The sequence below is a fragment of the Lutjanus erythropterus genome, chromosome 14 (genome assembly GCF_056507025.1).
Source record: "Lutjanus erythropterus isolate fLutEry1 chromosome 14, fLutEry1.hap2, whole genome shotgun sequence".
Lineage (NCBI taxonomy): Eukaryota > Metazoa > Chordata > Actinopteri > Lutjaniformes > Lutjanidae > Lutjanus > Lutjanus erythropterus.
The window spans coordinates 13,303,113-13,326,228 of record NC_139330.1 but is presented as its reverse complement, the minus strand read 5'-3'; the positions used below and the strand labels follow the sequence as shown (position 1 = coordinate 13,326,228).

General features: G+C 39.9%; 1 protein-coding gene across 1 annotated transcript in view; it reads left to right on the top strand.

Annotated features, from left to right (window-relative positions):
* stk32c (serine/threonine kinase 32C) overlaps positions 1–19,219 on the top strand; it is a 99,972-nt gene extending 80,753 nt beyond the window's left edge. Inside the window, exons 5-12 of the mRNA XM_084736522.1 lie at positions 4,538–4,575; positions 6,573–6,662; positions 7,630–7,733; positions 7,835–7,951; positions 11,826–11,951; positions 12,294–12,422; positions 15,315–15,382; positions 17,762–19,219. Coding sequence (XP_084592648.1) covers positions 4,538–4,575; positions 6,573–6,662; positions 7,630–7,733; positions 7,835–7,951; positions 11,826–11,951; positions 12,294–12,422; positions 15,315–15,382; positions 17,762–17,957 — 868 coding nt within the window. The 3' untranslated portion in view covers positions 17,958–19,219. The remainder of the gene's footprint in view (positions 1–4,537; positions 4,576–6,572; positions 6,663–7,629; positions 7,734–7,834; positions 7,952–11,825; positions 11,952–12,293; positions 12,423–15,314; positions 15,383–17,761) is intronic.
* The last annotated feature ends 3,897 nt before the right edge of the window (positions 19,220–23,116 follow it).

Genomic DNA, 23,116 nt, shown 5'->3' with positions numbered 1-23,116 from the left:
GAACCACAAAGTCACAATGCCTTTCTAACTAGCTTTATATGCAGTTCTTTAGGTTGTAAACATGACTCAAGTGTATCATTATAGATATATATATTTATATATTTACACCCACCTTCATCACGTCCTGTTGACTAATCTCACCTGACTCCACTTTGACCTCCTGGTCAGGAACACATCCTGTCAGATGACACTAAATTATTCTTTCAGCGGAGCGAGTGCATGGTGCCCTACAGCTCCATAGAAAGGAGAGTAAAAAGGGTTAGTCATGTTTTTATTTTGGGAACTATGCCCTCTACATTTTCTCTGTTTTGCACCATTTGTAACCATGCACTCATTATTAGAGTATAAGTGGAAATGTGTTCATTATCCTCTATGTAGAAGTCTAAAAAAGGTTAGTGCTGACTCTTTGAAGAGGGGTTGTATAAGGTATTTATCCATAGTCAGTGTATTACCAGGGTCAGCACCAAAACACATTTTAGCCACCTAAAAACAGCAATTGCAAAGCAGATTAAGTGTATGCTTTATTTAGAATATTTTATTGCATCACACATCCTTTTCAAATGGAAAAAACATGGTTATACAGAAAAAGTATCACTCTCTCCAAACTAGAGATGTTCCCTTACCATTTTTTTAACAGCTGTATACTACTAACCCAATGGCCCGGGCTCAGGTTCAGCTGTTTGCAAAAGTTATGCATACAGAAAATGAAGGCAATGCAAAATGACTTTGCCATCCTGGTGGAGAAAAAAATGTATTAGTGTAACTTGAGTACCCCCCAATACAGATACAAGCATTTTAGGCTGTGTCGGAGGAATTACTGATACTAGTATCCGTATCATCCATAACAACGACTTCTGTGTTTGGATTCACCAAAGTCACACAATAACACAAACTAAAAAATAGAGGCAGCAGTAGACCAGCAACTCTCGTGTTCTGCACAGTAAAAGTACTGTTTTTGCAAAAGGAGTCTGGTTGAATAAGCGAGAGCAAAATTTGGCTTATGTAAACGTGGTTTCCCATCAGAAAAGGCTGTCGGACAGCAAGGTAAAGTGTTTCAAATACAGCACGCAATTAAACTGATAATGTGATTTTTAGATGGTTAAAATACCTTCTGCTGTTGACCCTGTTCACAGTAATACATTGCTTAGCTTCCTTGCTGATACTGGCCTGGTACATCATCCACCAAACCAAACCAAACCAAACCAAACCAAACCATTCCTTTACGAGTGATTAAGATGTAATATAATGGACCATAAAAGTAGATATAACATAACAATATTACTCTAAAAAATATATCACAGAAGCAAAAGGGGGTCTGATGTCTGCACAAGGCTTTTTTCATATATCTCTGTGTGAGGATATCAACTTATCTAAGTATTTGGGCATCCCTGCTTCTATTTACGTTACTTTACACATATAAAGATAGCCCTCATGTGTGTTCTTATAATTGTTACCATCCATCATCCTCAACCAGGGTGGACTCGCTGTCCGCAGCTTTTTGTTCAAATATGCTGAGCGCAGCAGTTTGTGTCTGTGCAGTCCAGTAAGTGGAAGAGCTGGATCCCTGCAGACTGCAGATTTAGTGCCACAGATGGCTGAAAAACTGTTTGAACCTTGTTCAAAACCTCAATGGGAGCTACATTGCTTTCTTCAAACAACAGTATGTCTGTATGTGTGTTTCTTTGTTTCTAGTTGTGCAGTCTTGCGTGTCTGTGGAAAGTGAATCATATGTGCGCTTTCTGATTTACTTACATATTTAAGACAGTAAGGATAAAACATAACCTCTGAAGCACGTTGCCTGCAAATGTGTGGACCAAAGTGTTTTATGCAAGAAAAACAAATTGTGTAAGAAAAAAAATTGAAAACACAAAGAAGCGCTCAAGAGCGACTTGCAGGTTGGTGTGATGATGATAATGTAGAGACTAAATTTTTGAGAAAAAAAAATACATCTACACTACAGGAGAGATCACACAAGGGAGAGCAGCCAAGTTAGGTAAAGTTTAACAATAATAATTATGGATACCTATGCTAATTTTAGCACCAAAGAAGTCGAAAGCATATTTGGAATAGTTGCATTTTTTTCATCCTAAGACCTGCAGACAGAACATTGATGACTCCCAAATGCTGTATAATATAACTGGTGGACAGCAGCAACAGTTACAGTTACATATGTCACATGACAGAAGTGACAAGATGGAAGTGACATACATGATGAAACTTAAGTCACCCAGAATCTCTGCTGATCACCTGGCAGCCTCACATGCCAACCCTGTGAAGACTCATTGATCGTCTATCATCAAGCATTAGTATAAAGCTGTGATGGTATGGAGTTTTTTTTACTGCAGTGACAAAGCAACATATTCCAACAGATGGCTGTTCACTACGACTGCCTTAATAATTGCGTTTTATTGGACTTTATTGGCGCATGCTGTCATAAGCATAGTGTGGCTCCTCTAAGGATTAAGACGTTGCATAATATGTGAGTGAAAGCGAGCAAAAGACTGAGAGTGAGTGATGCCCATATTGGAGCAGAAGGTTGTCACTCTGGCAGTAAATGTACAGTACAGGTTACACTGTGGCCGTTAATAAACGCTGCAGCTTTTCAAGACCAAGAAAAGTCTCATCTGTTCATTCTTAATTGCTGGGAAAGTGAAGGAGGTCAGCTCGGAAGTAACATCACCATAGATGTGTTAATGGATCCATGCGCTGATCTTAACATGAGACCGGCCCGGTCAAAATAAAATTTGCGGTGATGAAGGTAATGAGCTCACATGGCCGCAGTGAAGCGGTTATCATCAGAGCTCTATTCAGTACATACTGTGTATAGAAATAGATTTGTGTATTTCATTCTACAAACGTTTACCCACATAGGTGTATTTACAGTGAGCCGTTTGTGTGTGTGCACCTGCAGGTGTTACTGTAGACATTCACATATCCTATCATAAATTACAATGAGTATGAGTTATATAACATTTCAAGCGTATTTGATGCTCTGTTATTTCAAGGAGTCAATAAATCTCCCATGCTTTACTACACGTCAGGTACCATAGTGTCTTTCTTTCCCTTGTCTTGCTTCAGAGACGTCCATGATGTACATTTCAGAACTGTCATTAAAAATAGGTGACAGATGCTGCTTATCGGTGCTTTGTTTCCTCTGATGTTTTTTTCACCGTCTCCTTGACATCAACGGTTCTGCCTTTGACACAACTGCGTCTGCTCTCAGAGCCGTAATCCAATCCCCGGGTATCCATGGCCGTCCCCGGCTCTACAATTTTGTTCCACCCTGTAAGTTTTTGACAGGAGAATACTATACAATTATTTTGTTGCACCAACTGAATGAAGAAGGGTCTCCGGTCTCCTGGCAACAGGCAGCTGCCACCATGCCCAAGGAGGTAAAATTGGTCCTATGAGAAGAAGGGAAGTAAAAGTGGAGAGTCCTTTTTTTCCTCTTCTGTTCTGTTTTCTGTTTCCTCTCTGTGCAGACCAGCATCATTTGTCTTCATCACGCGCCGGCACATGTTCGAGCTGCTGGTTGTTAGATCACCTCACACAGCTGGTTTGTTCCTGTGCAAAATAAGAAGTCACTTTAAATGCCGTTTCATGTCGGATTGGTGTTTCTGTGCATTCAACGTTAAGTGAATTTTGGAGATCAAACAAAACGGCACTCGTGTGAGGATTCTTCTTGTAAACATGTATGCATTTCCCTCCAGTCTTGTACTGCTGGATCAGTCCCACCCTCCACCTCCACCACTCCCCTCCAAGAGTTTTGGCAGATGATATTAGCATCAGCTTAGCATTGCATAGCCTCAGCGAACAAATGCGTCCTATGGGAAGTGTTGATGCTGTCTGTGGAGCATGTGTATTCTCCACACCAGCGTGACGTGCAGCATAATTAAATAAGCTGTGTGCGCTCCGTTAATTGCCTGTGGAGTGCTTGGAGGAAATGTTGAGATGTGTGTGTGTGTGTTTGTGTGTGTGTGTGTGTCTGAATGTGTCCGTTGCATGGATGCCCAATGTAATAAGCATGTGCAGACAAACCTGCGAGAGCCTCCAGGGGGATCCGTGATGGTTGTGTTCTCATGCATTCTGGCAACGTTTGAAAGGCAAGGAATGTGAATTTTCTCCCTCTGGTTCTCTCACTGAGCACACACATTTAACATGTTGCGCCAACATGTAATTCACACATGCATCAGCCTACAGTCACCTCCTACAGACTTTCACATCCACACTTACTGTACACATCAAACCCCGGTCTTGACCACCATACGACTTGAGGCACTTACAGTATGATCGTGATTTAACTGAAAATAATAGGATCAGATTAGACATTTAGCAATTCCCTGAATCTGAAATACTTTTACAAACAGCAACAATTCAATAAGTGTGTTTCCATCAATGTATTCTTACGTGTATTTTCAAAATAAAACTGACAGATGTTTGCAATGATTTTAATTAAAATTAGGTGGCCTTTCTGTATTGTGGTAATATAATGTGACAAATCTTTTTTGATATGTGTGTTTGTTATTGTCTCTTCTAGAGATGTCAAGCCAGACAATATTCTGTTGGATGAGCAAGGTAAGGATGTGAACTGTTTGCTCTGTGTATGAGTGTGTGCGTATGCAGCAGACATAGGTTAAATAATACTTAGCATTTATGTTAGCCTACTTGGTTTGGAAGGGAAACTAATCTTTTAGATATCTTCCTCAGATATGGTTTCATGCATATGCATGTAGAACACAGGTGATCTGTACAGCACAGATGGTCTCACATCAACCTCCCTTTTCAACCAGATGATACTAAAAAGCTCTGTTCTTGGTCCATTATTATTAACATTCTGCATCAGTGTTATTACTGGAATAGGAATCACAAGAGGCTCCACAATACAATATTATCATGGTGCAATTTTGAACATTTTACAACATGCTGAGTATTGTGAGACCCTGTTTTCCCATGTGCTGTGCTTTATAGTCTATTTTTTACCTGCAAATTATATCCCAAATGGAAAACATCTGTTCTATGTAATAAGATTTTTAACAAAAATCAGTCTGCTCTGTTTACCTCCCTTAAACATTTTTTATTGCAACAGACAGCCTGACCAACACTGGCATAAAAACCTACCAATACGACTGATCATACAAAAAAAAAAAAAAAAACTCAGCACCATGTAGTGGACTGAAAATTTAATTATTGTAATACCAAAAAGTTTAACTCGCATTTACAATATTAATAATTCACTTGGCGTCTATGTATAAATACAGTATTGCCCTGCAAAATGCTGCGCTACTGCTCTGTATTTATCTTTTCTACCACACAAGAACTTTTAATATCCATTTTTATGTGGATGATACAACCTCAAACTTCCAAAATGTACCTTACATCTTCTTTCTATCCATACACGTTCCACCTTTAAATAGCATGATGCAGTTTCTACGGAAGAGTTTTAGGGACACTATTGTTACATCTGAGCAGATCCCAGAACTGGCTACCCCACCTGAAAATACTGAACTTGTCATATAAATGTAATGAACTACAAAGGACTTTAAAACTTCAACATGTCATGACATGTCAATATCTGATGCTTTTTGTATGTATTTGTGTGTGACAGGCTGTTTGTCTTATCTCTGTCCTTATCTCTCCTGCAGTAATCAGGTTTTGGTCTAAATGATTTTTACCTGATTAAACAAAAGTTACATAAATACGCCCATAAAACACACTTTCAGTTTAAGCTCTGATATCTACCTGTAAGTACACTTATGTGTGCAAGTGTCTCTGTGATCAGGAAAAAAAGTGGAGTTTACGTAATAGCCCAAACCTTTTAAGTGCTCAGTGTACAGGCAGCAGCGTGATTGAGTCCATCGTGACAACTGGGACACAAAAACGACCCTGCAAGCTACTAATGAGTCACAACGGTAACAAGGTCAGAGGAGTCAGGGATGCGTGCCTGACGCACTAAACCAAAAGGACACGTTGATGCAATTTAATGAAATGTCAGATTTAGTTGTCACTCATTTAATTTTCTTTTTGCATATTGAAATTATTTTTTCCGAAAATTTTGCATTTTATTGGCAGCCAGGTGATTTTTACAAAAGACAGTTATGATTATACTTAATGCCTGTTTTGACAATTATGAAAATCAAGAGCTTAAGAAAAGGTAACATACAAGCAAACAAGCAAAAGAACACATAAAAAAAAGCAAAAGCAAAAAAGAAGATCCAACTTCATCCAACTTATTTCCATTACATTCATTATCCAGACAGCCATCTCTATTATCAGAGAGAATCTTTTACAGTCTCAAAGTCACACTTTGATCAATTGGTTCACAATTAAGACAAGACAAAATAAATAAATTAAATAATTACAATGGAAGTATGAAACATGACACTTGTATTTGTTCCTTGTTGTGCTGTTAGAGGGGATTGAGCCAAAGCAAACATAACAAAACATAATAGAAATAGATAAAATAGAATTATGAGGTTACTATTGTAAATTTTAAATTTTGATGTGATTTATTTAAAAATGCAGACGTCAGGATGGATTTGGTTTTGATGCATTTTGTGGTTGCTTCTTCTCAGGTCATGCTCACCTGACGGACTTCAACATAGCAACAATAATAAAGGACGGAGAGAGAGCCACGGCCTTAGCTGGAACCAAGCCCTACATGGGTAACTTTGCACTGCAGCTGCATCATCTTGTCAGCCATGTCTGGTGTCATCATGTCTGATGGCTTCATACAAATAAATATCTTTACAGAACAAAAAGAAGGTTATAAGGAAAAGGTTGCTGTATTCTTGAGAAAGGACGACAAAACTTAATTTTTGAGGATGACTGTACAACAATGGCACGATGCAAAGGGATGGACAGGCATCATTATTTGTGTGACAGATTTTTAAAAATGGTGGCTCAAATAAAATGCCGCAAGCGCTTGACCAATCAGAAATGTTCAGCGCTGCAAGCCCCGCCCCCAAAGTTCATGACGTTTAGAAAGCACCCGAGCAGGGACTTTTGGGGGAGGTAAATAATGCCCCCAGAACTTAATTTAGACCCTGATCCCGGCAGTGGAAATTCACAGAGTTCCTCCAAAGGTCCCTAGTCCCTGGAGAAAACTCCTGCAGTGGAAGCAGCAGCTTCTATGTACCTTTAATGTTCAGCGCTGCAAGGTACTACCCTTTTTGGTGGATAAAACAATGCTGTGAAAATGCACTGTGTTCCTCCTCCTCAGTCCTAATCCTCAGCCAAAGTTCCTGCTGTGGAAACTCAGCTTTTATGTACCTGTGGAAGAGACAGCTTAGTGCATTTACACAAACTGTTTTTTCCTCACGTTTAGGAAGATAACGAGCTCAGAAAGATGTGACTTGTTAATTGTAACAACATGACAAGTTTATAATTAATACACTGTTTAGATTACTTTGTGAGGCACGTGTGTGAATTAAAAGATCTTGTGTTTATTTGTGAAAAGCTGGGGCGAAAAATGTCCCCTCTTGTGATAACGTTGCGCAGCAGAGGGGAAAATGAACACTTTCAGTTGACATTTTGAAAGGAACACTTGCTTTTGCACCACGTGTACATGCAGCAGTTTGAAAAGCTTTTTTTTTTCTGCTGCAGAAGTGATTCTTCTGTTTGTGTTTTCAGCCCCAGAGATCTTCCAGTCCTTTGTAAGCGGAGGGACGGGCTACGCCTTTGAAGTAGACTGGTGGTCACTAGGGGTGACAGTCTTCGAAGTGCTGCGTGGATGGGTATGGCATGATGGGTATTTGAGTTGTTTAGGTTATCCGCTTCTCTTTCTCTTTCTCTGAACTCTATTTTACCTCTTTCTGTCATCCTGTTTCCATACCAGAGGCCCTATGACATCCACGCCAGCAACTCAGTGGAGTCCCTGATTCAGCTCTTCAGTACAGTCAGTGTCCAGTACAGTCCAGCCTGGCCCAAGGACCTGGTTTCCCTCCTGAGGAAGGTGAGCCTGGACACAGGTCTTTCACTTAAACAACTGGATTTCCCTCAGAATTTAAAAGCTGTAAATCTTTTCCCACTGGAAGCGTTAAGTGATTTAGATGCTTTACATTGCCGATGCATCTTGATGTCTCTTACACTACATTTACTCCAGGTAGTAAAATGCAAAGCAATAGGCCTATTGGGTGGGGAAATGAATTGTATACAAAAATAAATGACTGTACGACGGTGTGTGCTGCATTCATCTGTGCACCAGATCTGCTGTCAACAAGGCAAAATTTATTTAGCCATGGAGTAACCTACACGATGTAACACACCGGGACGAACTGACAATATTTTTTATACAAACAAAGAAATAACTGCATAACATTTGCCAAAATTTACAAGAGGGGCAAATGATTAGAAATATGCTGTAGACGGAGTTTCCCTGAACTGAACAAATCACAAAGCGAGTGACTGGGGTCTTAGATTTATGCCCTCTTTACGTACAGAATAGACGCCTCTGTTTCAAACTATAGAAGCATCACTGCCCACATATATTCATACATACATGCCACCTGTATGTTGGCATGGATGTCAAACAATACATCCACTAGGGGGCACTACTCAGAAGAAGTGTCAAAAGTTTCTGACATGGTGGCATGTGAACAGAGGATTCTTCTCATTTACCAATTGACAACGAACATCGTTTCCAATACATCCAGTTTTTAAATCGTCTTCTTGGAGTCCTGTGGTTTGTGTCTCGCTTGCTACAGTGCCCCCCACAACAATAGGAGGTACTGCTCTGTTTCATTCATACCCGCAAGCTTTCAGAAAACGTGCACAAATACAGACAAAACAGAGTACAGAGTCCATAACCACATGCATATCTAATGCAGAGTATAATTGAGCCTTTAGATTTAATGAACACATTTGGAAACACACCTGAACATTTTACTTGTCAGTGTCTTGCTTGGTCTTATGTAACAGCAGCTTTCATGTCTTTGGATTTTGTGCTGTTTGTCAGACAAGGCAAGAAATTTGAAGGCATCATATATCAAGAAATGTGGATGCAAATCGCAGCATATTTGTTGAAATAAAATCAAAGTAATCTGAACCCTCGCCCCTCCAGGAAGTAGAACAGGGATAAAGAGGTGACATTGGGGTACATATTGAAGTAAAAAGCGGTGAAGCCACAGGAAGCGAGGATGCAGGTACTGTAGGGGAACTGGAGCTGGAGGGAGGGAGGATGAGCCGAGACCCTCAGGGCAAAGGAGAAGAAAAACGACAGATGGGAATCTGAGGGATGGAAACATAGAAACACAGCAAGTGGGTGAGAGAAGAGACGGTGTATGTGTGTCTGTGTGTGTGTGTGTGTCAACCACGTTTTTGCTGCTAATAATATTCATCATACTTTCCTTTTCTTATGTGCAAATATCTGCCAGTTGAATGAGATAAGTTGCATGAAATGGAAATAAATCTGCTCAGTCACTAATTTTCTGTATGATAATTTCTGTGGTGATTTTCAGGCAGGATTTTAGAGCGAGAATGAAAAAGCATGACTTGTTAAGCGGGATATTTCTTGGCAGAGTCTAAGTGTGAGCATGAGTGTGTGCATGTGTTGTGTGTCTGAGCGTTCTGGATGGAGCGTGGGTCTCTTCCGCTCTGCTGCTGATCGATTACCATGTCTGGACTCCACTGAGACAGACCTAACCAGCCCTGCAGGAAAAAAAAGACTGAATCAACCTGTGACCGAAGGAATAAAATGAAGCACAGGGAGAGAGTTAACATGACAACAGAAGCCGCATCCCATTATCATTTCCAGTGTTTACCCCGAGGAGAAAGAAGAAACAGATGGTATTCTGTTTAAAACACAACTGTATCAGCACCAGGTTTTATTTCCTCTCTCCAGTAAGTGACTCCACTCATGTGTGGCGTTCATCTGTCTTGATCAGTGCAACAATTTTGATTCAACTCTGATGAGTGGCTGGTTTGATTAACAGTGCCCCCTGTTGGTTACTACATCAGTCAGAGCTCCAATTTGTCTGGTATTACTGTTGATGTTTGGTGGCAACATAATTATATAGAAATTATATAAACAAACAAGTAATTGAGGATTAAATACTCACATGAATTTAAAAAAAAGTGGCATTTTACCACTTATCACTTTTTAATTCTTAATGTCACTTTTCCTGACTGTGCCCTCTGCCTCTCAAGCAAACAAGCTGAACAAACACTGTGAAATTTTGGCAATTAGCTCCTGTCGGCTAGAACAATAATCATGCCGCAAGTAGCCGAGTGGTGTTTTAAATGAAGCCTACTGAAAGTGAAAGAACTGAAATGGCCCGCAGATGATTAAAATAATAATAGAATACCTGTGTAGCCAAGTAATTTTATTATTTTTTCATATCTTTGTCTCTCTGACATCTTAACTTCTTTTATTGTGCTGAACTTTAACAAAATCTGTAACTAGGTTCGTATCATATCTTCTTTTCTTTGGTGTACCTTTTGTTTCCCCGGAGGTTTCGTTCCCCCTTCGCTCCACTGGGCTCACTTGGCTTCAGTGAGGATGCACGCTCTCGGCTGCATGTGGAGAGGAGCTGCTGTAAAGTCTTGAAGCTTTGTGTTCATTTTTCCCCTCAATTCAAAAAGAGTAAACCACACAGATGTTCAGAGCTGATGTGTGTCTCACTAAACAACAATGCAACATCAGGATTGAGTTTGTTACACAAGCGTTTCATGTCACGTTTGAGGGTCACACAAAACTTTGAAAATATGAGCTAAATATCTACAGAGGTTTCTTATTTTGTGTGCACTGTGTTTAATTACAACAGCAGCCTTAAAGGTACTGTGTGTTAATCCTTTTATATTTTAATATAACTTTCTTGGTTGCCTGAAACAGCATGTGGACTGAAAGGACTCGGATGTGACATTTGCGCTCGCCTTCCAGTGTCTTGCCTTTCTTCAGCGTTCTTGCAGCAAGTGTGCAATACTAGCCATCATTAGTTAAAGGCAATAGTTGATGATATTTCATAATGTATTTTTGATTTATTTAAAGCTGTAATAGGTAACAATCCTGCATTAAAATGTATAAAAATGCTAGAAGGTTCAAACCCAGAAGAATTTGTAATTAATTTAAGGCAATGGTGCATTTTCTTGCTAGCCGCTAGTTACTATAAGTTTTGTGAAAACAGAGAGAGAAGAAGGAAGTCGGCAAACATAGTGTGAATCAAACTTTACACATTATCACGTCCATGAACATAGTTTCTACCTAAGTTATGTCAGATAGATTTTCATCTGTAATGGTGGTTGTTTAATAATGAAAACAACAACTCCCATGATCCTACACTACTTCAGATGTCATCAAACTATGTCTTTTGTTATTGTTTTAATGTGAGGAAGTCACCCAGCAGCAGAGCTTACATACTGTACGGTTAATATAAAAGACTTAAAACAAGAAAATCTTCTACTTCAAATGAAAAATCATGAAAAAGGTTGTCTGGAAACATTATGGCAGCATAAACATCAAGAAGTGTGAGTTTCTACAGGGCTTATTGTTTAAAAAGCTTAAATATCAAATGTGGAAGTTTTTATGTGAAGACATTTTCGGAGAAGCCTGGAAAGATTACAAATTCGAAAGAACATTTTTGGCTCTTTGTTGTGTTCACTTCACTGCTCTTTCAAACTGCACAATGAAAAGGAAAGAAACCATCAAATTGAATTCTGTTTTTCACCCACGATTTGTCGAGATTATTTCACCTCCTAGAGAGAAGAGCCTGGCTGTGGGTGAGGAGAGAAGTTGTGAAGGTGATATTACGACTCGGAAGGTGACATGATGTAGGTGACACTGCTGTGTGTGTGTGTGTGTGTGTGTGTGTGTGTGTGTCCCGTCCTTCCAGCTTCTGACAGTGAACCCAGAGCATCGTTTCTCCGGCCTGTCTGACATGCAGACATCTCCCTACCTCGCTGACGTCAACTGGGATGCTGTGTATGAGAAGAAGATGGAGGCCGGATTCGTTCCTAATGTTAGTGTGATGCAATCTAATTTTAACACACACACGCATACAATAAACACTTAAAAGCATGCACAGCCACTCCTTCATGTTTGCTGATCTTAATGAGCATGTGTAGCAACTAAATAATGCAAAGCAAACTGAACACATCTTATTCTTTATGGTGTGCACATGGACTTGAAGTACATTACTGTGTGCATGCGAGAGCATTCATGTGTGGTAATTAGTATGTTCAGTTCAGTGTGCAGTATGCGTTTGTGCACTCCGTGGCCCCGTGTATGCTGCAGCTGATTTATGATCCTGTGTGCGAGTGTTTGTGTTTCTAATTATCTCGTGTGCATCTCCCTCCTACAGAAAGGTCGCCTGCACTGCGACCCCACCTTTGAGCTGGAGGAGATGATCCTGGAGTCGCGCCCCCTTCACAAGAAGAAGAAGAGGCTGGCCAAGAACCGGTCTCGAGACAACAGCAAGGATTCACAGTCTGTGAGTGACGCAGAGTGACTGCTTGGTTTGGTTTATTGACAACACTTTAATAGATTTATTATTTTAAAATACGTCATATTAGACTTTATTTAGAACAGAAAGACAAAATACTTCCATTGTTGAGTCTGATGCTTTCACAATCCAACAACCAGACCGAAGAAATACTGGAAACAAAACACAGAGAAACAAGCTGTTTAAGGAATAGCTTGGATTATTTGAAGAGGTACTTATTGATAATCAGTGTCTTAGCTGTGTGAGATGGCAGCTGACACGCCTCCAGTTTGGAGAACAGAGAACATAGAACATAACATAGAAAGCTAACGTAGAAAACTAACGTAGAGAGCTATCATACTCTTATGGACAGGGTCAGCAGCAAAAAAAATTCAATATCAGTTTAAGTGTACTATATTTAGAATATTTTCACTGCAACATCCGTTATGTAAACCAAATATTTCTGTCTCCAAAGCAACCAAACTGCTTTGGCAAAAACAGTAACTTTAAGTCACAGAACACTGGAGTTGCTGGTCTGCCACTGCCTCGATCTGCCAGCTTGGTTGTGTTATTGTGACTTTGGTGAATCTGCACTAAAACCAAAGTTCTGCTTCCTACAACAGTACTCCAAACTGGGGGCTTGACGACTTCCATCTACTGGAGGTGATACACTGACTGTGGATAAGTACCTCATAAAACATCACTTCAGATACTGCAAACTATCCCTGTAATGTTCTAGAAACGCAAAAAATACTGAAATGCTGTAAAACCCCAGTGTTAACAGCATTGTGTTCTGTTGAGGAGGAGATGTGAGGATGCAGGTTGAATTCAAGATGTCACTGCATCTGTTAAAAGGCCTTTATTCCCTTTGATGGTAGAAAAGGCTATTTTTAGCTTTTTTCCACATTTAAAAGGGTTATTTTCCATTATAGAATGCTGTGATTTGCTGTTTCCCTGTTAATGTGATCTTTGTTTCCTTGTGCAGATCAGATTAGTGTTATTTTCAGTATGTAGGTGCTAAAAGCAGATGATTATGAAGAGGACGCCAGTGAGCGCGCGCACACACACACACACACACACACACACACACACACGCACACACACACACACACACGTCTGAGCAAATGATACCCTGCCACATAGGAGTACTACTCATAGATACTACACACAGGAGGAGGCAGGGCTGGTCCTGGATAACAATGCAGCTCAGGTTTACCTTGGTCTCCGCTCTGTCAGTTCCCGTCAAAACAGCATATTTTTAGATTGGAGGTGATCCAAATCCCAGCATCCTTTTTTTCTGCTGTGAATTACCTCAGTTCTCGGCTCAGCAGACAAAAAGAAAAATATTGTTCTAGCGAACATAAAGAGAGACTCACTGTACAGGCGTGCTGGCTGCAGGCATTCTGTAAGTACACTGTATCTTTTGAGATCTTATATATTCTCTCCTTCACTGTCATACTGTATGTTTTACTTCTGTTTTAAAGGACCAGTGTGTAGGATTTAGGAGCATCTAGCAGATTGCAGCCAGCTGAATACTGCTTGTCTCACCCTGCCCTTCCAAGCTTATAAGAGAGCCTACTGTCGCGGTAAAACTGTTTCATATATAGCTGGAGTTCTTGATATTCTACAACCTCCAGCTTTAAACTTAAGTGATTCTTTTGCAGAAATGTCATATTTGCAAACCTGAGAAAAGGGTGCTGTCATGATCATCAGTGGTCTCTGCACCATGGATAGAAATGGCAAGTAATTATGACACGTTTTATATCTATACTCCTCATCTTCAGGGCCAGCGACGCCCACACTGCCAGCTGATGTGTTTAGCACGGGGTCACACAAGCAGTCAAGCATGATGCATCCTGCTTACAAGTGTACACCGTGCTTCTCTTCTTTACACATAGTCTGATCTGGGGCTTGTGCCTGTGACATCAAAAAACTGTCAGCGAGTGGAAAATCAGGGCTGCAATCCTTTATAGCATGAAGGATAAATAGATAATGAAAATAACAGTTAGTTTCAGTGTTTAGTCCTTTAAAAAAAAGGCTGATCAGTAGGAAAAGTTGCAGTAGTGTAGACCAAAGTTCTAAAACAAAACAAAGCTTTACATATTTCTGTGTTTAAAAAAATGCAAAACCTACATATTTCTGTGTAAAAAGAGCAAAAGAAACTACATATACATATATATAATACATGTAAAATACATGATAAAGTGTGGACCTGTCCTGATGTTCTCTGCATGTGCTGAAACCAGGATCATATAGAGTGACTGGAGTGAGACTGGAGTGTCTTTGTCTCTCCTGTCTTGTTATGTTTGATTGAGAGATTATTTACCACAGACAGGAGATATCCTCTCTGTATTTATGAGAAGCAGCCTGTTCCCATCTGACTGTCATCATGACATCAGTGTCATTAACGTCAGTCCTCTGTGTATGTGTGTGTGTGTGTGTGTGTGTGTGTGTCACGTGTTATCAGCGCGTGCAAGGAGTGTGTACCTCTGACAATAGCAGGGTTATGTGACTTGGTGTCTGTATATGTGTGTGTGTGTGTGTGTGCCTGCTTGTGTGCGCTCATACTGCGTTATTACCAAGATTATTAAATTATGAAGCCTTCACTGCTGTTGTCATGGCCTCAAGTGCTTTCGGAAATATGAGCTTCTATTTTTGTCTCGGGCCAAACATCCAATTTGAGGAGGGCTCACAAACAATTCATGACTTGTTTAAAAAGAGCAACGCGGAATAAAAAAGGAAATGAGGAAAAAGACATTTTCACCTCAGAGGTCGCGCAGCTGACTGATTCAAGTTGACGTAAAAGTTTTAACCGTAGTTCTTGGTGATGCTAACGAGGTTGATGTTGATGTGGGAGATGATGATGACGTCGATGATGTTTTGTCTGTTGACTGCCTGCAGGAGAATGACTACCTACAGGAGTGCCTTGAAGTGGTGCAGCAAGAGTTCATGATCTTCAACCGTGAGAAGTAAGAGAACACGGGAGCAGCAGACCATTTATAACGCGGGCTAAAAGCAGAGTTTTCTGTTTTGTCATTCAACTGTGATGCACTAACACAGACACAAAGTTATCATCCAGCTCAGCCAAAGGCAAAAGGCGAAATGTCACTGGAATTAGATTTAATTTTCATTTTAAACAAAAGAAATATGGCTCTCTTTGAGACCAACAAACGTCCCCAAGTGTGTTTATGGATGCATGGCAGCAAAAAAACAAGGTCATTACAGATTTATGACAAGGCAATACTAGCATATTAACTGTCTCATTGCATTAGTATTGGAATTACTTCTCCTTTGCTACCCTCTTCCTTAAAGGGACAGTTCAACCCAAAAGCAAAAATGTAGATTTTTCATTTTACCTGTAGGGCTATGTATCCAGCTAGATTGTTTTGATGTGAGTTGCCAGTTTGTGGAGATGTCTGCTATAAGGGAAGTTGATGGCAGTCTGCTTTGTGGTGCTCAAAGTGCCAAAAAAAAAAAAAAAAAAAAAAAAATTCAGCAGCAATGTCTCTTCCCAGAAATCATGACCTGGTTACTGAAGATAATCCACAGACCTTGTTGTGAAGGAAGAGAAGGAGCGTGGTTCCATCATATTTGAGTGAGGGCAGACATCTCTGCTGCTCCAAAACTTGTAAACTCACAAAAAAAGTAATACCTTTATTGTAATGAAGAGTTCGAAGAAAATTTTCTTGGCTGTCACCAGCATTTCAAGCATGACTGGGATTAAAGAATGGATGAATGTGGCGCTAACACTGAACATACCCCGAAGCATCACCGCTGTGCAAAGTCACTGAGGGAACACCATCACGAGTTAAGGAACATTAAGAGCTTGTGTCAGCTGCAGTATGTGAAGAGGCAAAGCAGATACTCATTTATGTCCACTATAAAACAAAAGTACACACAATGTATTTTGATAAAGTTACTGATATATGAAGGCCTGTAAACTGAATATAGGAGAGGACTGCATAATATTCCAAACCTGTACAACAGCCAAGCATCTTTATATATACACAACATATCATCAATAAAGACCATGAAGTTCATATATCTTTGAAAATATTTCCTCTCTGCAGTGTAGGGGAAGAATATTGGTTCAGTGCTGCTCTAAATTATTGCCTCATTTATTATTGACCAGGTCCTGCCACTGCAGCGTTACTGAAATCCTTCTGTTTGGCAAATGTCTTATTATATCCCATTGCTCCAATTAATGACAATCTACTTCTATTTATAATAGAGGACATAATATCTAGAATTATGCACAGCAGAGATGAGTACTATATAATAGACTCAAGGTCTTTCATTACATTTGACTACTAGCTGTTTCTTTCAGCATGTTTTTTTTTTTCATTTTATTACTTTTCTGAGGATCACACGCGCACAGAAAAACAAGGAAAATACTCAGACAACTAGGAAGTTTAGCCTGCCTGTTTTTGCAGAAGGGTTAAATTGGAATTAGATTAAGATGTTTACATATGGTGTATGTATTCATATGCTGTACGTATTCGTGGATGTTGTATGCTTATTTAAAGGGATTGTTTGGATTATTTTAAGTGGGGTCGTATGAGGTACTTCCACAGTCTGTTACCTACAGTAGATGCTGGTCAACAGCTAAGCAATGTACTGCTGTGGACATGGTCAGCAGCAAAATGTATTTTAACCACCTTAAAAAAATCTGAGTTTACTCTATATTTAGAATATTTTCACCACTTTTCCTTGCCATTGACAGCCTTTTCTGTTAGGAAATCACCATTATATAAGGCAAATTTCACTTTCTCTTTCTCAACCAAACTGCACTGGCGAAACCAGTCATTTTAGCTCCCAGAACACAAGAGTTGCTGGTCTACCGCTGCCTCAAATTGGTTAGTTTATTTGTGTTTTTGTGTGACTTTGGTCAATCCGAACTAATCCTTTAAAACACCCAAGTCACACAATAACAAAAACAAACCAAATGATCAAGCAGTGGTAGAACAGAAACTTGTGTGTGCTGCACGGTAAAATGATTCATTTTGCCAGTGGAGTCTGGTTGAGTTATATTTGGTTTAAATAACGACAGTTTCCCATTGAAAAAGGCTGTCTGACGGCAAGGTAAAGCAATGAAAATGTTCTACAGCTGTAAATATAGTGTACACTTCAACAGATATTGATTATTTAGGTGCCTAAAACATTATGCTGCTGATCCTGTCCACAGCAGTTCATCGCTTAGCTTCTGCTGGTACTCCTCTCTGCTTCTCCAAACTGAAGGCATGTTGACCGCTACACTGACTATTAACAAGTACCTCATACTACCCCACTTCAGATAATCCAAACTATCCTTTTAATTGTTTCCATGTCTGTTTCTCCATCTGTCTCAGGTTGAAAAGGCGTCAGGAGGAGGGTCAGTCTGAGGCCGGGGGCGATGATGGCAGTGGAGACGGTGACGGAGAGGCCGAAGCCGTGGGCACCGACGATGACGCGCCAGAGCCAGAACCCGATCCCGAGCCGGAGCCCGAGTCCTCCTCCAAACTGAGCATGTGCGGTTCGGTCTGCTCCTCCCCCGGCAGCTGCTAGCGCCACGTCGCCTCACAGTGACGATCGCAGGTCTCTCTGGCCGCTGCGGTGTTTGTGCCATGCCAATAGATACGTTCTCACCTCTCTCCTCTGTTGTAGCCGGGAGCGGAGGAAACGCACAGCGGGGTTCGACTTCGACGCACAGCAGGATCCAAAATGGCTCCCACCATTTCCCCCTTCTTTATTTTTTTTCTGTAGCATCCTTCCGGTAAGGCATGAATGAAGCCAGAGAGTCCCCGTCTACTGTACCCGTCCGCCCTAGAGTAAGCTCTAACTTCTATGCAATGTTACAGTATAGCATGACAAATAAGGTATCACATACTAGGAGGTGTTCACGAGCAGAAAGCTCCACGAGCATGATGACATCCCGAGCAATAGCAGTCCACGGTTTTTGGAGGAGGGTTGGTGGTTTTGGTGGAGATTCCCTCGCAGCCTTCCTGTTCAGAATCTGATGGGGGACGACTGAATTATTCAGCACGCGCAGGCACTCAGTTTATTTTATTGCCTGTGTCTTCAGTTCACTCTTCCCCTCAGCCTCCCTCACGTTGCGTGTGCCCTAATTCAGAACAATTGTTTTTTTCGTTTTCCTCCTGGAGCACCTTCCTCCTGTTGCAACACCTCTCCGAGACACATTTACAGTAAAGTGTTGCCGTCAGCCAAGAAAGTGTGGCTGGTCTCGTCATGTTGTTTAAAGTGGTGCCTGGTGATGATAATCAGTGTTTGTTAGTCACATTGTAGCCATGGATGCATTATAGGTCAAAAACGCTAGTTTGAAGCCAATTATTCTTTTTTTCAGAGCTTTTTTTAGGATGATAAGGTACTGTCATTTACGGGAAATCAGTACAGCAATCAGAATGAAAGGTTTTGCTTGTCACTGTGTCTCTAATGGTTACAAGGTTTAGTATTTTAGCCCTGCACCATCCACGCTCTGGGGAAGAAATGCCAATCACCACATCTTTTAAGAATCTAATAGAAGCTCTGTTTACGTCATCATCTCTTTAAGTGCTTGGTTAGTATAAAGATCATCTCCCTGTAGAGCTTGTTTTCGGGCTGTACTTAAATGTGTAGCTGTGCCCTGTTGGTACTTCAAATCGTATAGATGAGCTAGTCTATTACTGTCATAGTGATAGTGGTACATTTAAGGTGGCGCCGTTAATCTCAGCCTGAACGCCTGGGAATATGTAGCAAAGGTCCACCTTAAAAACCCTAAGGCCTAATAAAATGAAACCCATGTAAATAACATACAGTGTAGGTAATTAAACTCACCACAGTTTTATGTGGGACTGCGAACTCGACATATAAACTACAGGAAGAGCGGTGTGAAGCTTCACACACAAGCTTTGTTCTGCTCTTCTTTCCAAGTGTGCAGGCACAACTTGTAGGCAAAATATGCCAAAGCTTTTCTACCATTTGCATAACCATTTCTAAGGAACTTTGAGTGTGTGAATGTATGTCTCTTTTTCCCAGTATAACATAAAGTCAGTGTTCCTTCTGCAAGTGAAAATACTATCATTTATACAATCATATTGTGATTATGTATAAAGTATCTATTTCAGGTAAGGGGGACCTTAAAGCAACAGTTGGACATTTTGGTTAATAACAACTATTTGCCGTCTTTACAAGAATTAAATGAGAAGATTGATACCACCCTCATGTCTGTAAGTTAAGAATGGAACTGGAGCCAAGAGGCGATTAGCTTAACATAAAGACTGAAATCAGGGGAAATCTGGTTGGTTTTCAGTCCAAAGTTCAAAAATCCACTTACCAGGACCATTTAAACTCACATCAACAGCGAGCCAGATGCAGTGGATTTATAGAACTGTTGCATAAAAGTCTTGGATGGACATTTTGCACAATTTAACATAAAACCACAAATTGTAGTTATTATTTGTGTACAGATTAGTCAAAAAAATAAAAATAAAACAAGATAAAAAAGGTGAGCTTTAGAGGTGAACTTTAAAGATCCAGGCAAACTGTTTCAGGAGTCTCTTGAGGGTCACATGAAAGATGGAGGCAGCCAAAGGCATCAGAAGACTACATTCGAATGCAGTAATAATCATTAACTAAAAGTTAATTCATGTGTTTTGGCTGCTTATTCAGCATTCTTAGGCATTCATGAATTTGTTCTATAAATTTGTGTTTTCAACTTTACAATAAGGGTAACAAAGAGTCTTAAATAAATGGCCTATTATAATAAATCAATTAATTAAAAATGAATATTTAATATGTACAATAATTAATAGGTTAGGCTAGAAGTTAAAGAACATCTACATGAAAATAAAGAAACAAACAAACCCACATGAAGACCATGGAGAGATATTTATAAAATGAAGTGGCTTAGCTGTGAACTTGATTACATACATGTAAATTAATGAGTATCAACCATATACTAATATTGGTTAGTACCTTAACTATTAAATGTTAACAGGGGGCATTTGTTAGTTTGTCAGTTAATGTTTATTGTTGTATTAATTAACTGTTAGTTGTCCCTTTAATGCGTTCTGTGTTCTTCGCTGGCTTGCTAACATTAGCCACTGGCAAGTCCACAATCAGGAATCACCTGTCCTGCAGGTAAATATAAACTATTAACAGCTAGCTGCAAAATGTAGACTGTTTAACCATAATGTCTCTTTTTTTTCTGGATGTTAAGCACAGAATATTTAATGTGTTGGCATGGAGGATTTGGAGTTGTTGGAAAGCTCATAGCTTAGCTGTGAGTACTTTGATGAGTTTTCAAGTAACTAATTGTTCATAACAACAAAAAAGTAGTCTGTGTGCTCTAACGAGTGACTTTAACACGTCACCCACAACAATGTTAGCTTGCCCCTGTTGACCAAGTAATCCTTGCCAAGTGGATTGCAGCCATGGTTATCGTTGTGTTTATGCTAAGCTAGGCTAATTGCCTCCTGGCAGAGGCTTCGTGATTGACACACAGACAAGAGAGTGGTGTCGATCTTTTCATCAGAAAGAAAGCAGATAAGTGTGTTTGCCAAAATGTTTGACTATGTCTTTAAACAATATACATTATGATTAGATTAAGAAGCTTCTTTAAAGGGACATAAAGTGGCATCTTCCAAGTCCGCCAAAATATATGACGAATTTAATAGTCTCAAGCCCTGTGCTTTATTTTGCATGTACCTTTACAGTATAAGCTTGTTTTTGCCAAAGCCTGGAGCTTGAGCCTTACTGGCTGATTTGTGCATGTACAAGCTTTTGGTAATAGCATACCTCAGTGCTCACCTGATTATAGACAAAGTCCAAATCAGAGTATAACTGGCCTGCGTAAATGTTTCTGGACAGTGAGTTTTGTGAACTTAAAACTGTACAAAATCATATAATTCCAGTGTTATATGGACGGCATGATATTTTTAGATGATATGCAGTACCTTTTGGCATCCCGTAGATTGTCTTAATGCTTTGGTCAAGTATACAGGCTCGTACCCTTTCTGGATGAGTGGAATGAGGTCAGCAGTTGTGTGTGATGCTCTGTTGTGGGGTTTTAAGTGTTGCATTGTCGTCTGTGCAGCAAAGGAAAGAATATTTGGAACTGGGGCAGGTTTTCACTTCACCCCGACGCATAATTTGCTGCATTATTAAAACACTGAATGTCTCCATTTGTGGAAAAGGAAGCTCAGTTATTTCTAGGACTCATTAAACCGGTCTACACACCATCAGAATCAACACAGGCCTGAAGTGGAAGTGTAATTTATGTTGATCATATGTAAATGGAAAAATGACTGATTTTGACGGTTTAAGTGTAGCTTTTCTCAAAGTTACTAATACTAATCTACAGTTTTGGCATTTGTTCCTTGATATCAGTGATTCATTCCTAATTGGACCGTGCTTGCAAACCCTCCTGACATGTTTCTTTATGTGTTAATGTTCTGGATGCCGTTAGGTGTTTCAAAAAATAAAAAGGCATTGTGCTAGTGTTTGACCAGCAACAGCATGTCTCCTATTCAACCGTTTTCCGATGGATGCTTTCGAGGTGTACCATACTGTAGATGTCTTAACTCTGTGGATACAGTTTGAAACTCAGTGCCCTGTTTGAGAAAACAAATCAAGAATAAGAAGAAGAAAATGTGATTTATGCCACTCTTTTCCTTCTTGTGATCCTATTTTGCATAATGTTCTTGTGCTGCAGGATTTTTACAGGGAGTCAGTGAAAAGCCTTGTTACTGTACCAACTGAAACTGCTCCGTGTGTTTAAAAAATGCTGCTTTAACTGCTTTGATAAAGAAATAAATCTCCTTCCAGTAATTTGGCGTCTGTGTGTCTTTGTCATTTCCACTCAAATACAGCATTAAAGGGATAGCGTGCCCTCAGTTTGGAGAAGAAGAGAGGGGCCCCAGTATGGATGCTAAGCAATGTACTGCTGCGGACAGGGTCAGCAACAAAAGGTATTTTAGCCACTTAAAAAAGGCTCATCTAAAAAGTTCATATCATGTCAAATGCACATTATATTTAGAGTAGTTTCACCACTTTACTTTGTCATCAAACACCTTTTTCTGACAGGAAATAGCTGTTATATTATCCAAATATCGCTCTCTTAAAATCAACCAAACTCAAGTATATTCTTTTTTTCTTAACTGTGTAAAATGGTCGACATGACGCAACTTTGTTCATAATTTCAGTAATAGATGAAGACTTAATATTTTAACATAGTGTTTATTGTAATTATGTATTTTTATTAACTAATATTTCACAGTATTCTGGATTTGTACACATACGACAGTACACTTTTGGTGTCCCCTTCAGGGGTTGCTCTTTAGAAGTTTTTCTGTGTACTGTGCTCTTCCAACTTTGAAATGAAATACCCGTCCTTGCCTGCTTCTTCTCCAAACTTGGGGCACACAGACCACCTTCTACTGTAGGTAAAACACTGACATTTCATAAGAACATCATGCAACCCCCCTTCAAATAATCTGAACTGTCCCTTTAAAGGCACGGTTTGTCTGCAGACAGTAGAGGGCGGTGGAGAGCAGGGGTATGAATAAACAGAGCAGAGATGTCCAAAGTGAATTAATCTCTTTAAATAGCATTGTAAACATGAGCTGAGCCACTATTGACTGCAGGAGGAAGAATCTAGGACTGAATCTATAGACATGAGGCTGTCACAGGATTAGTGAGAGTAAATAAAGCAGACTAGCTTTGGCCTA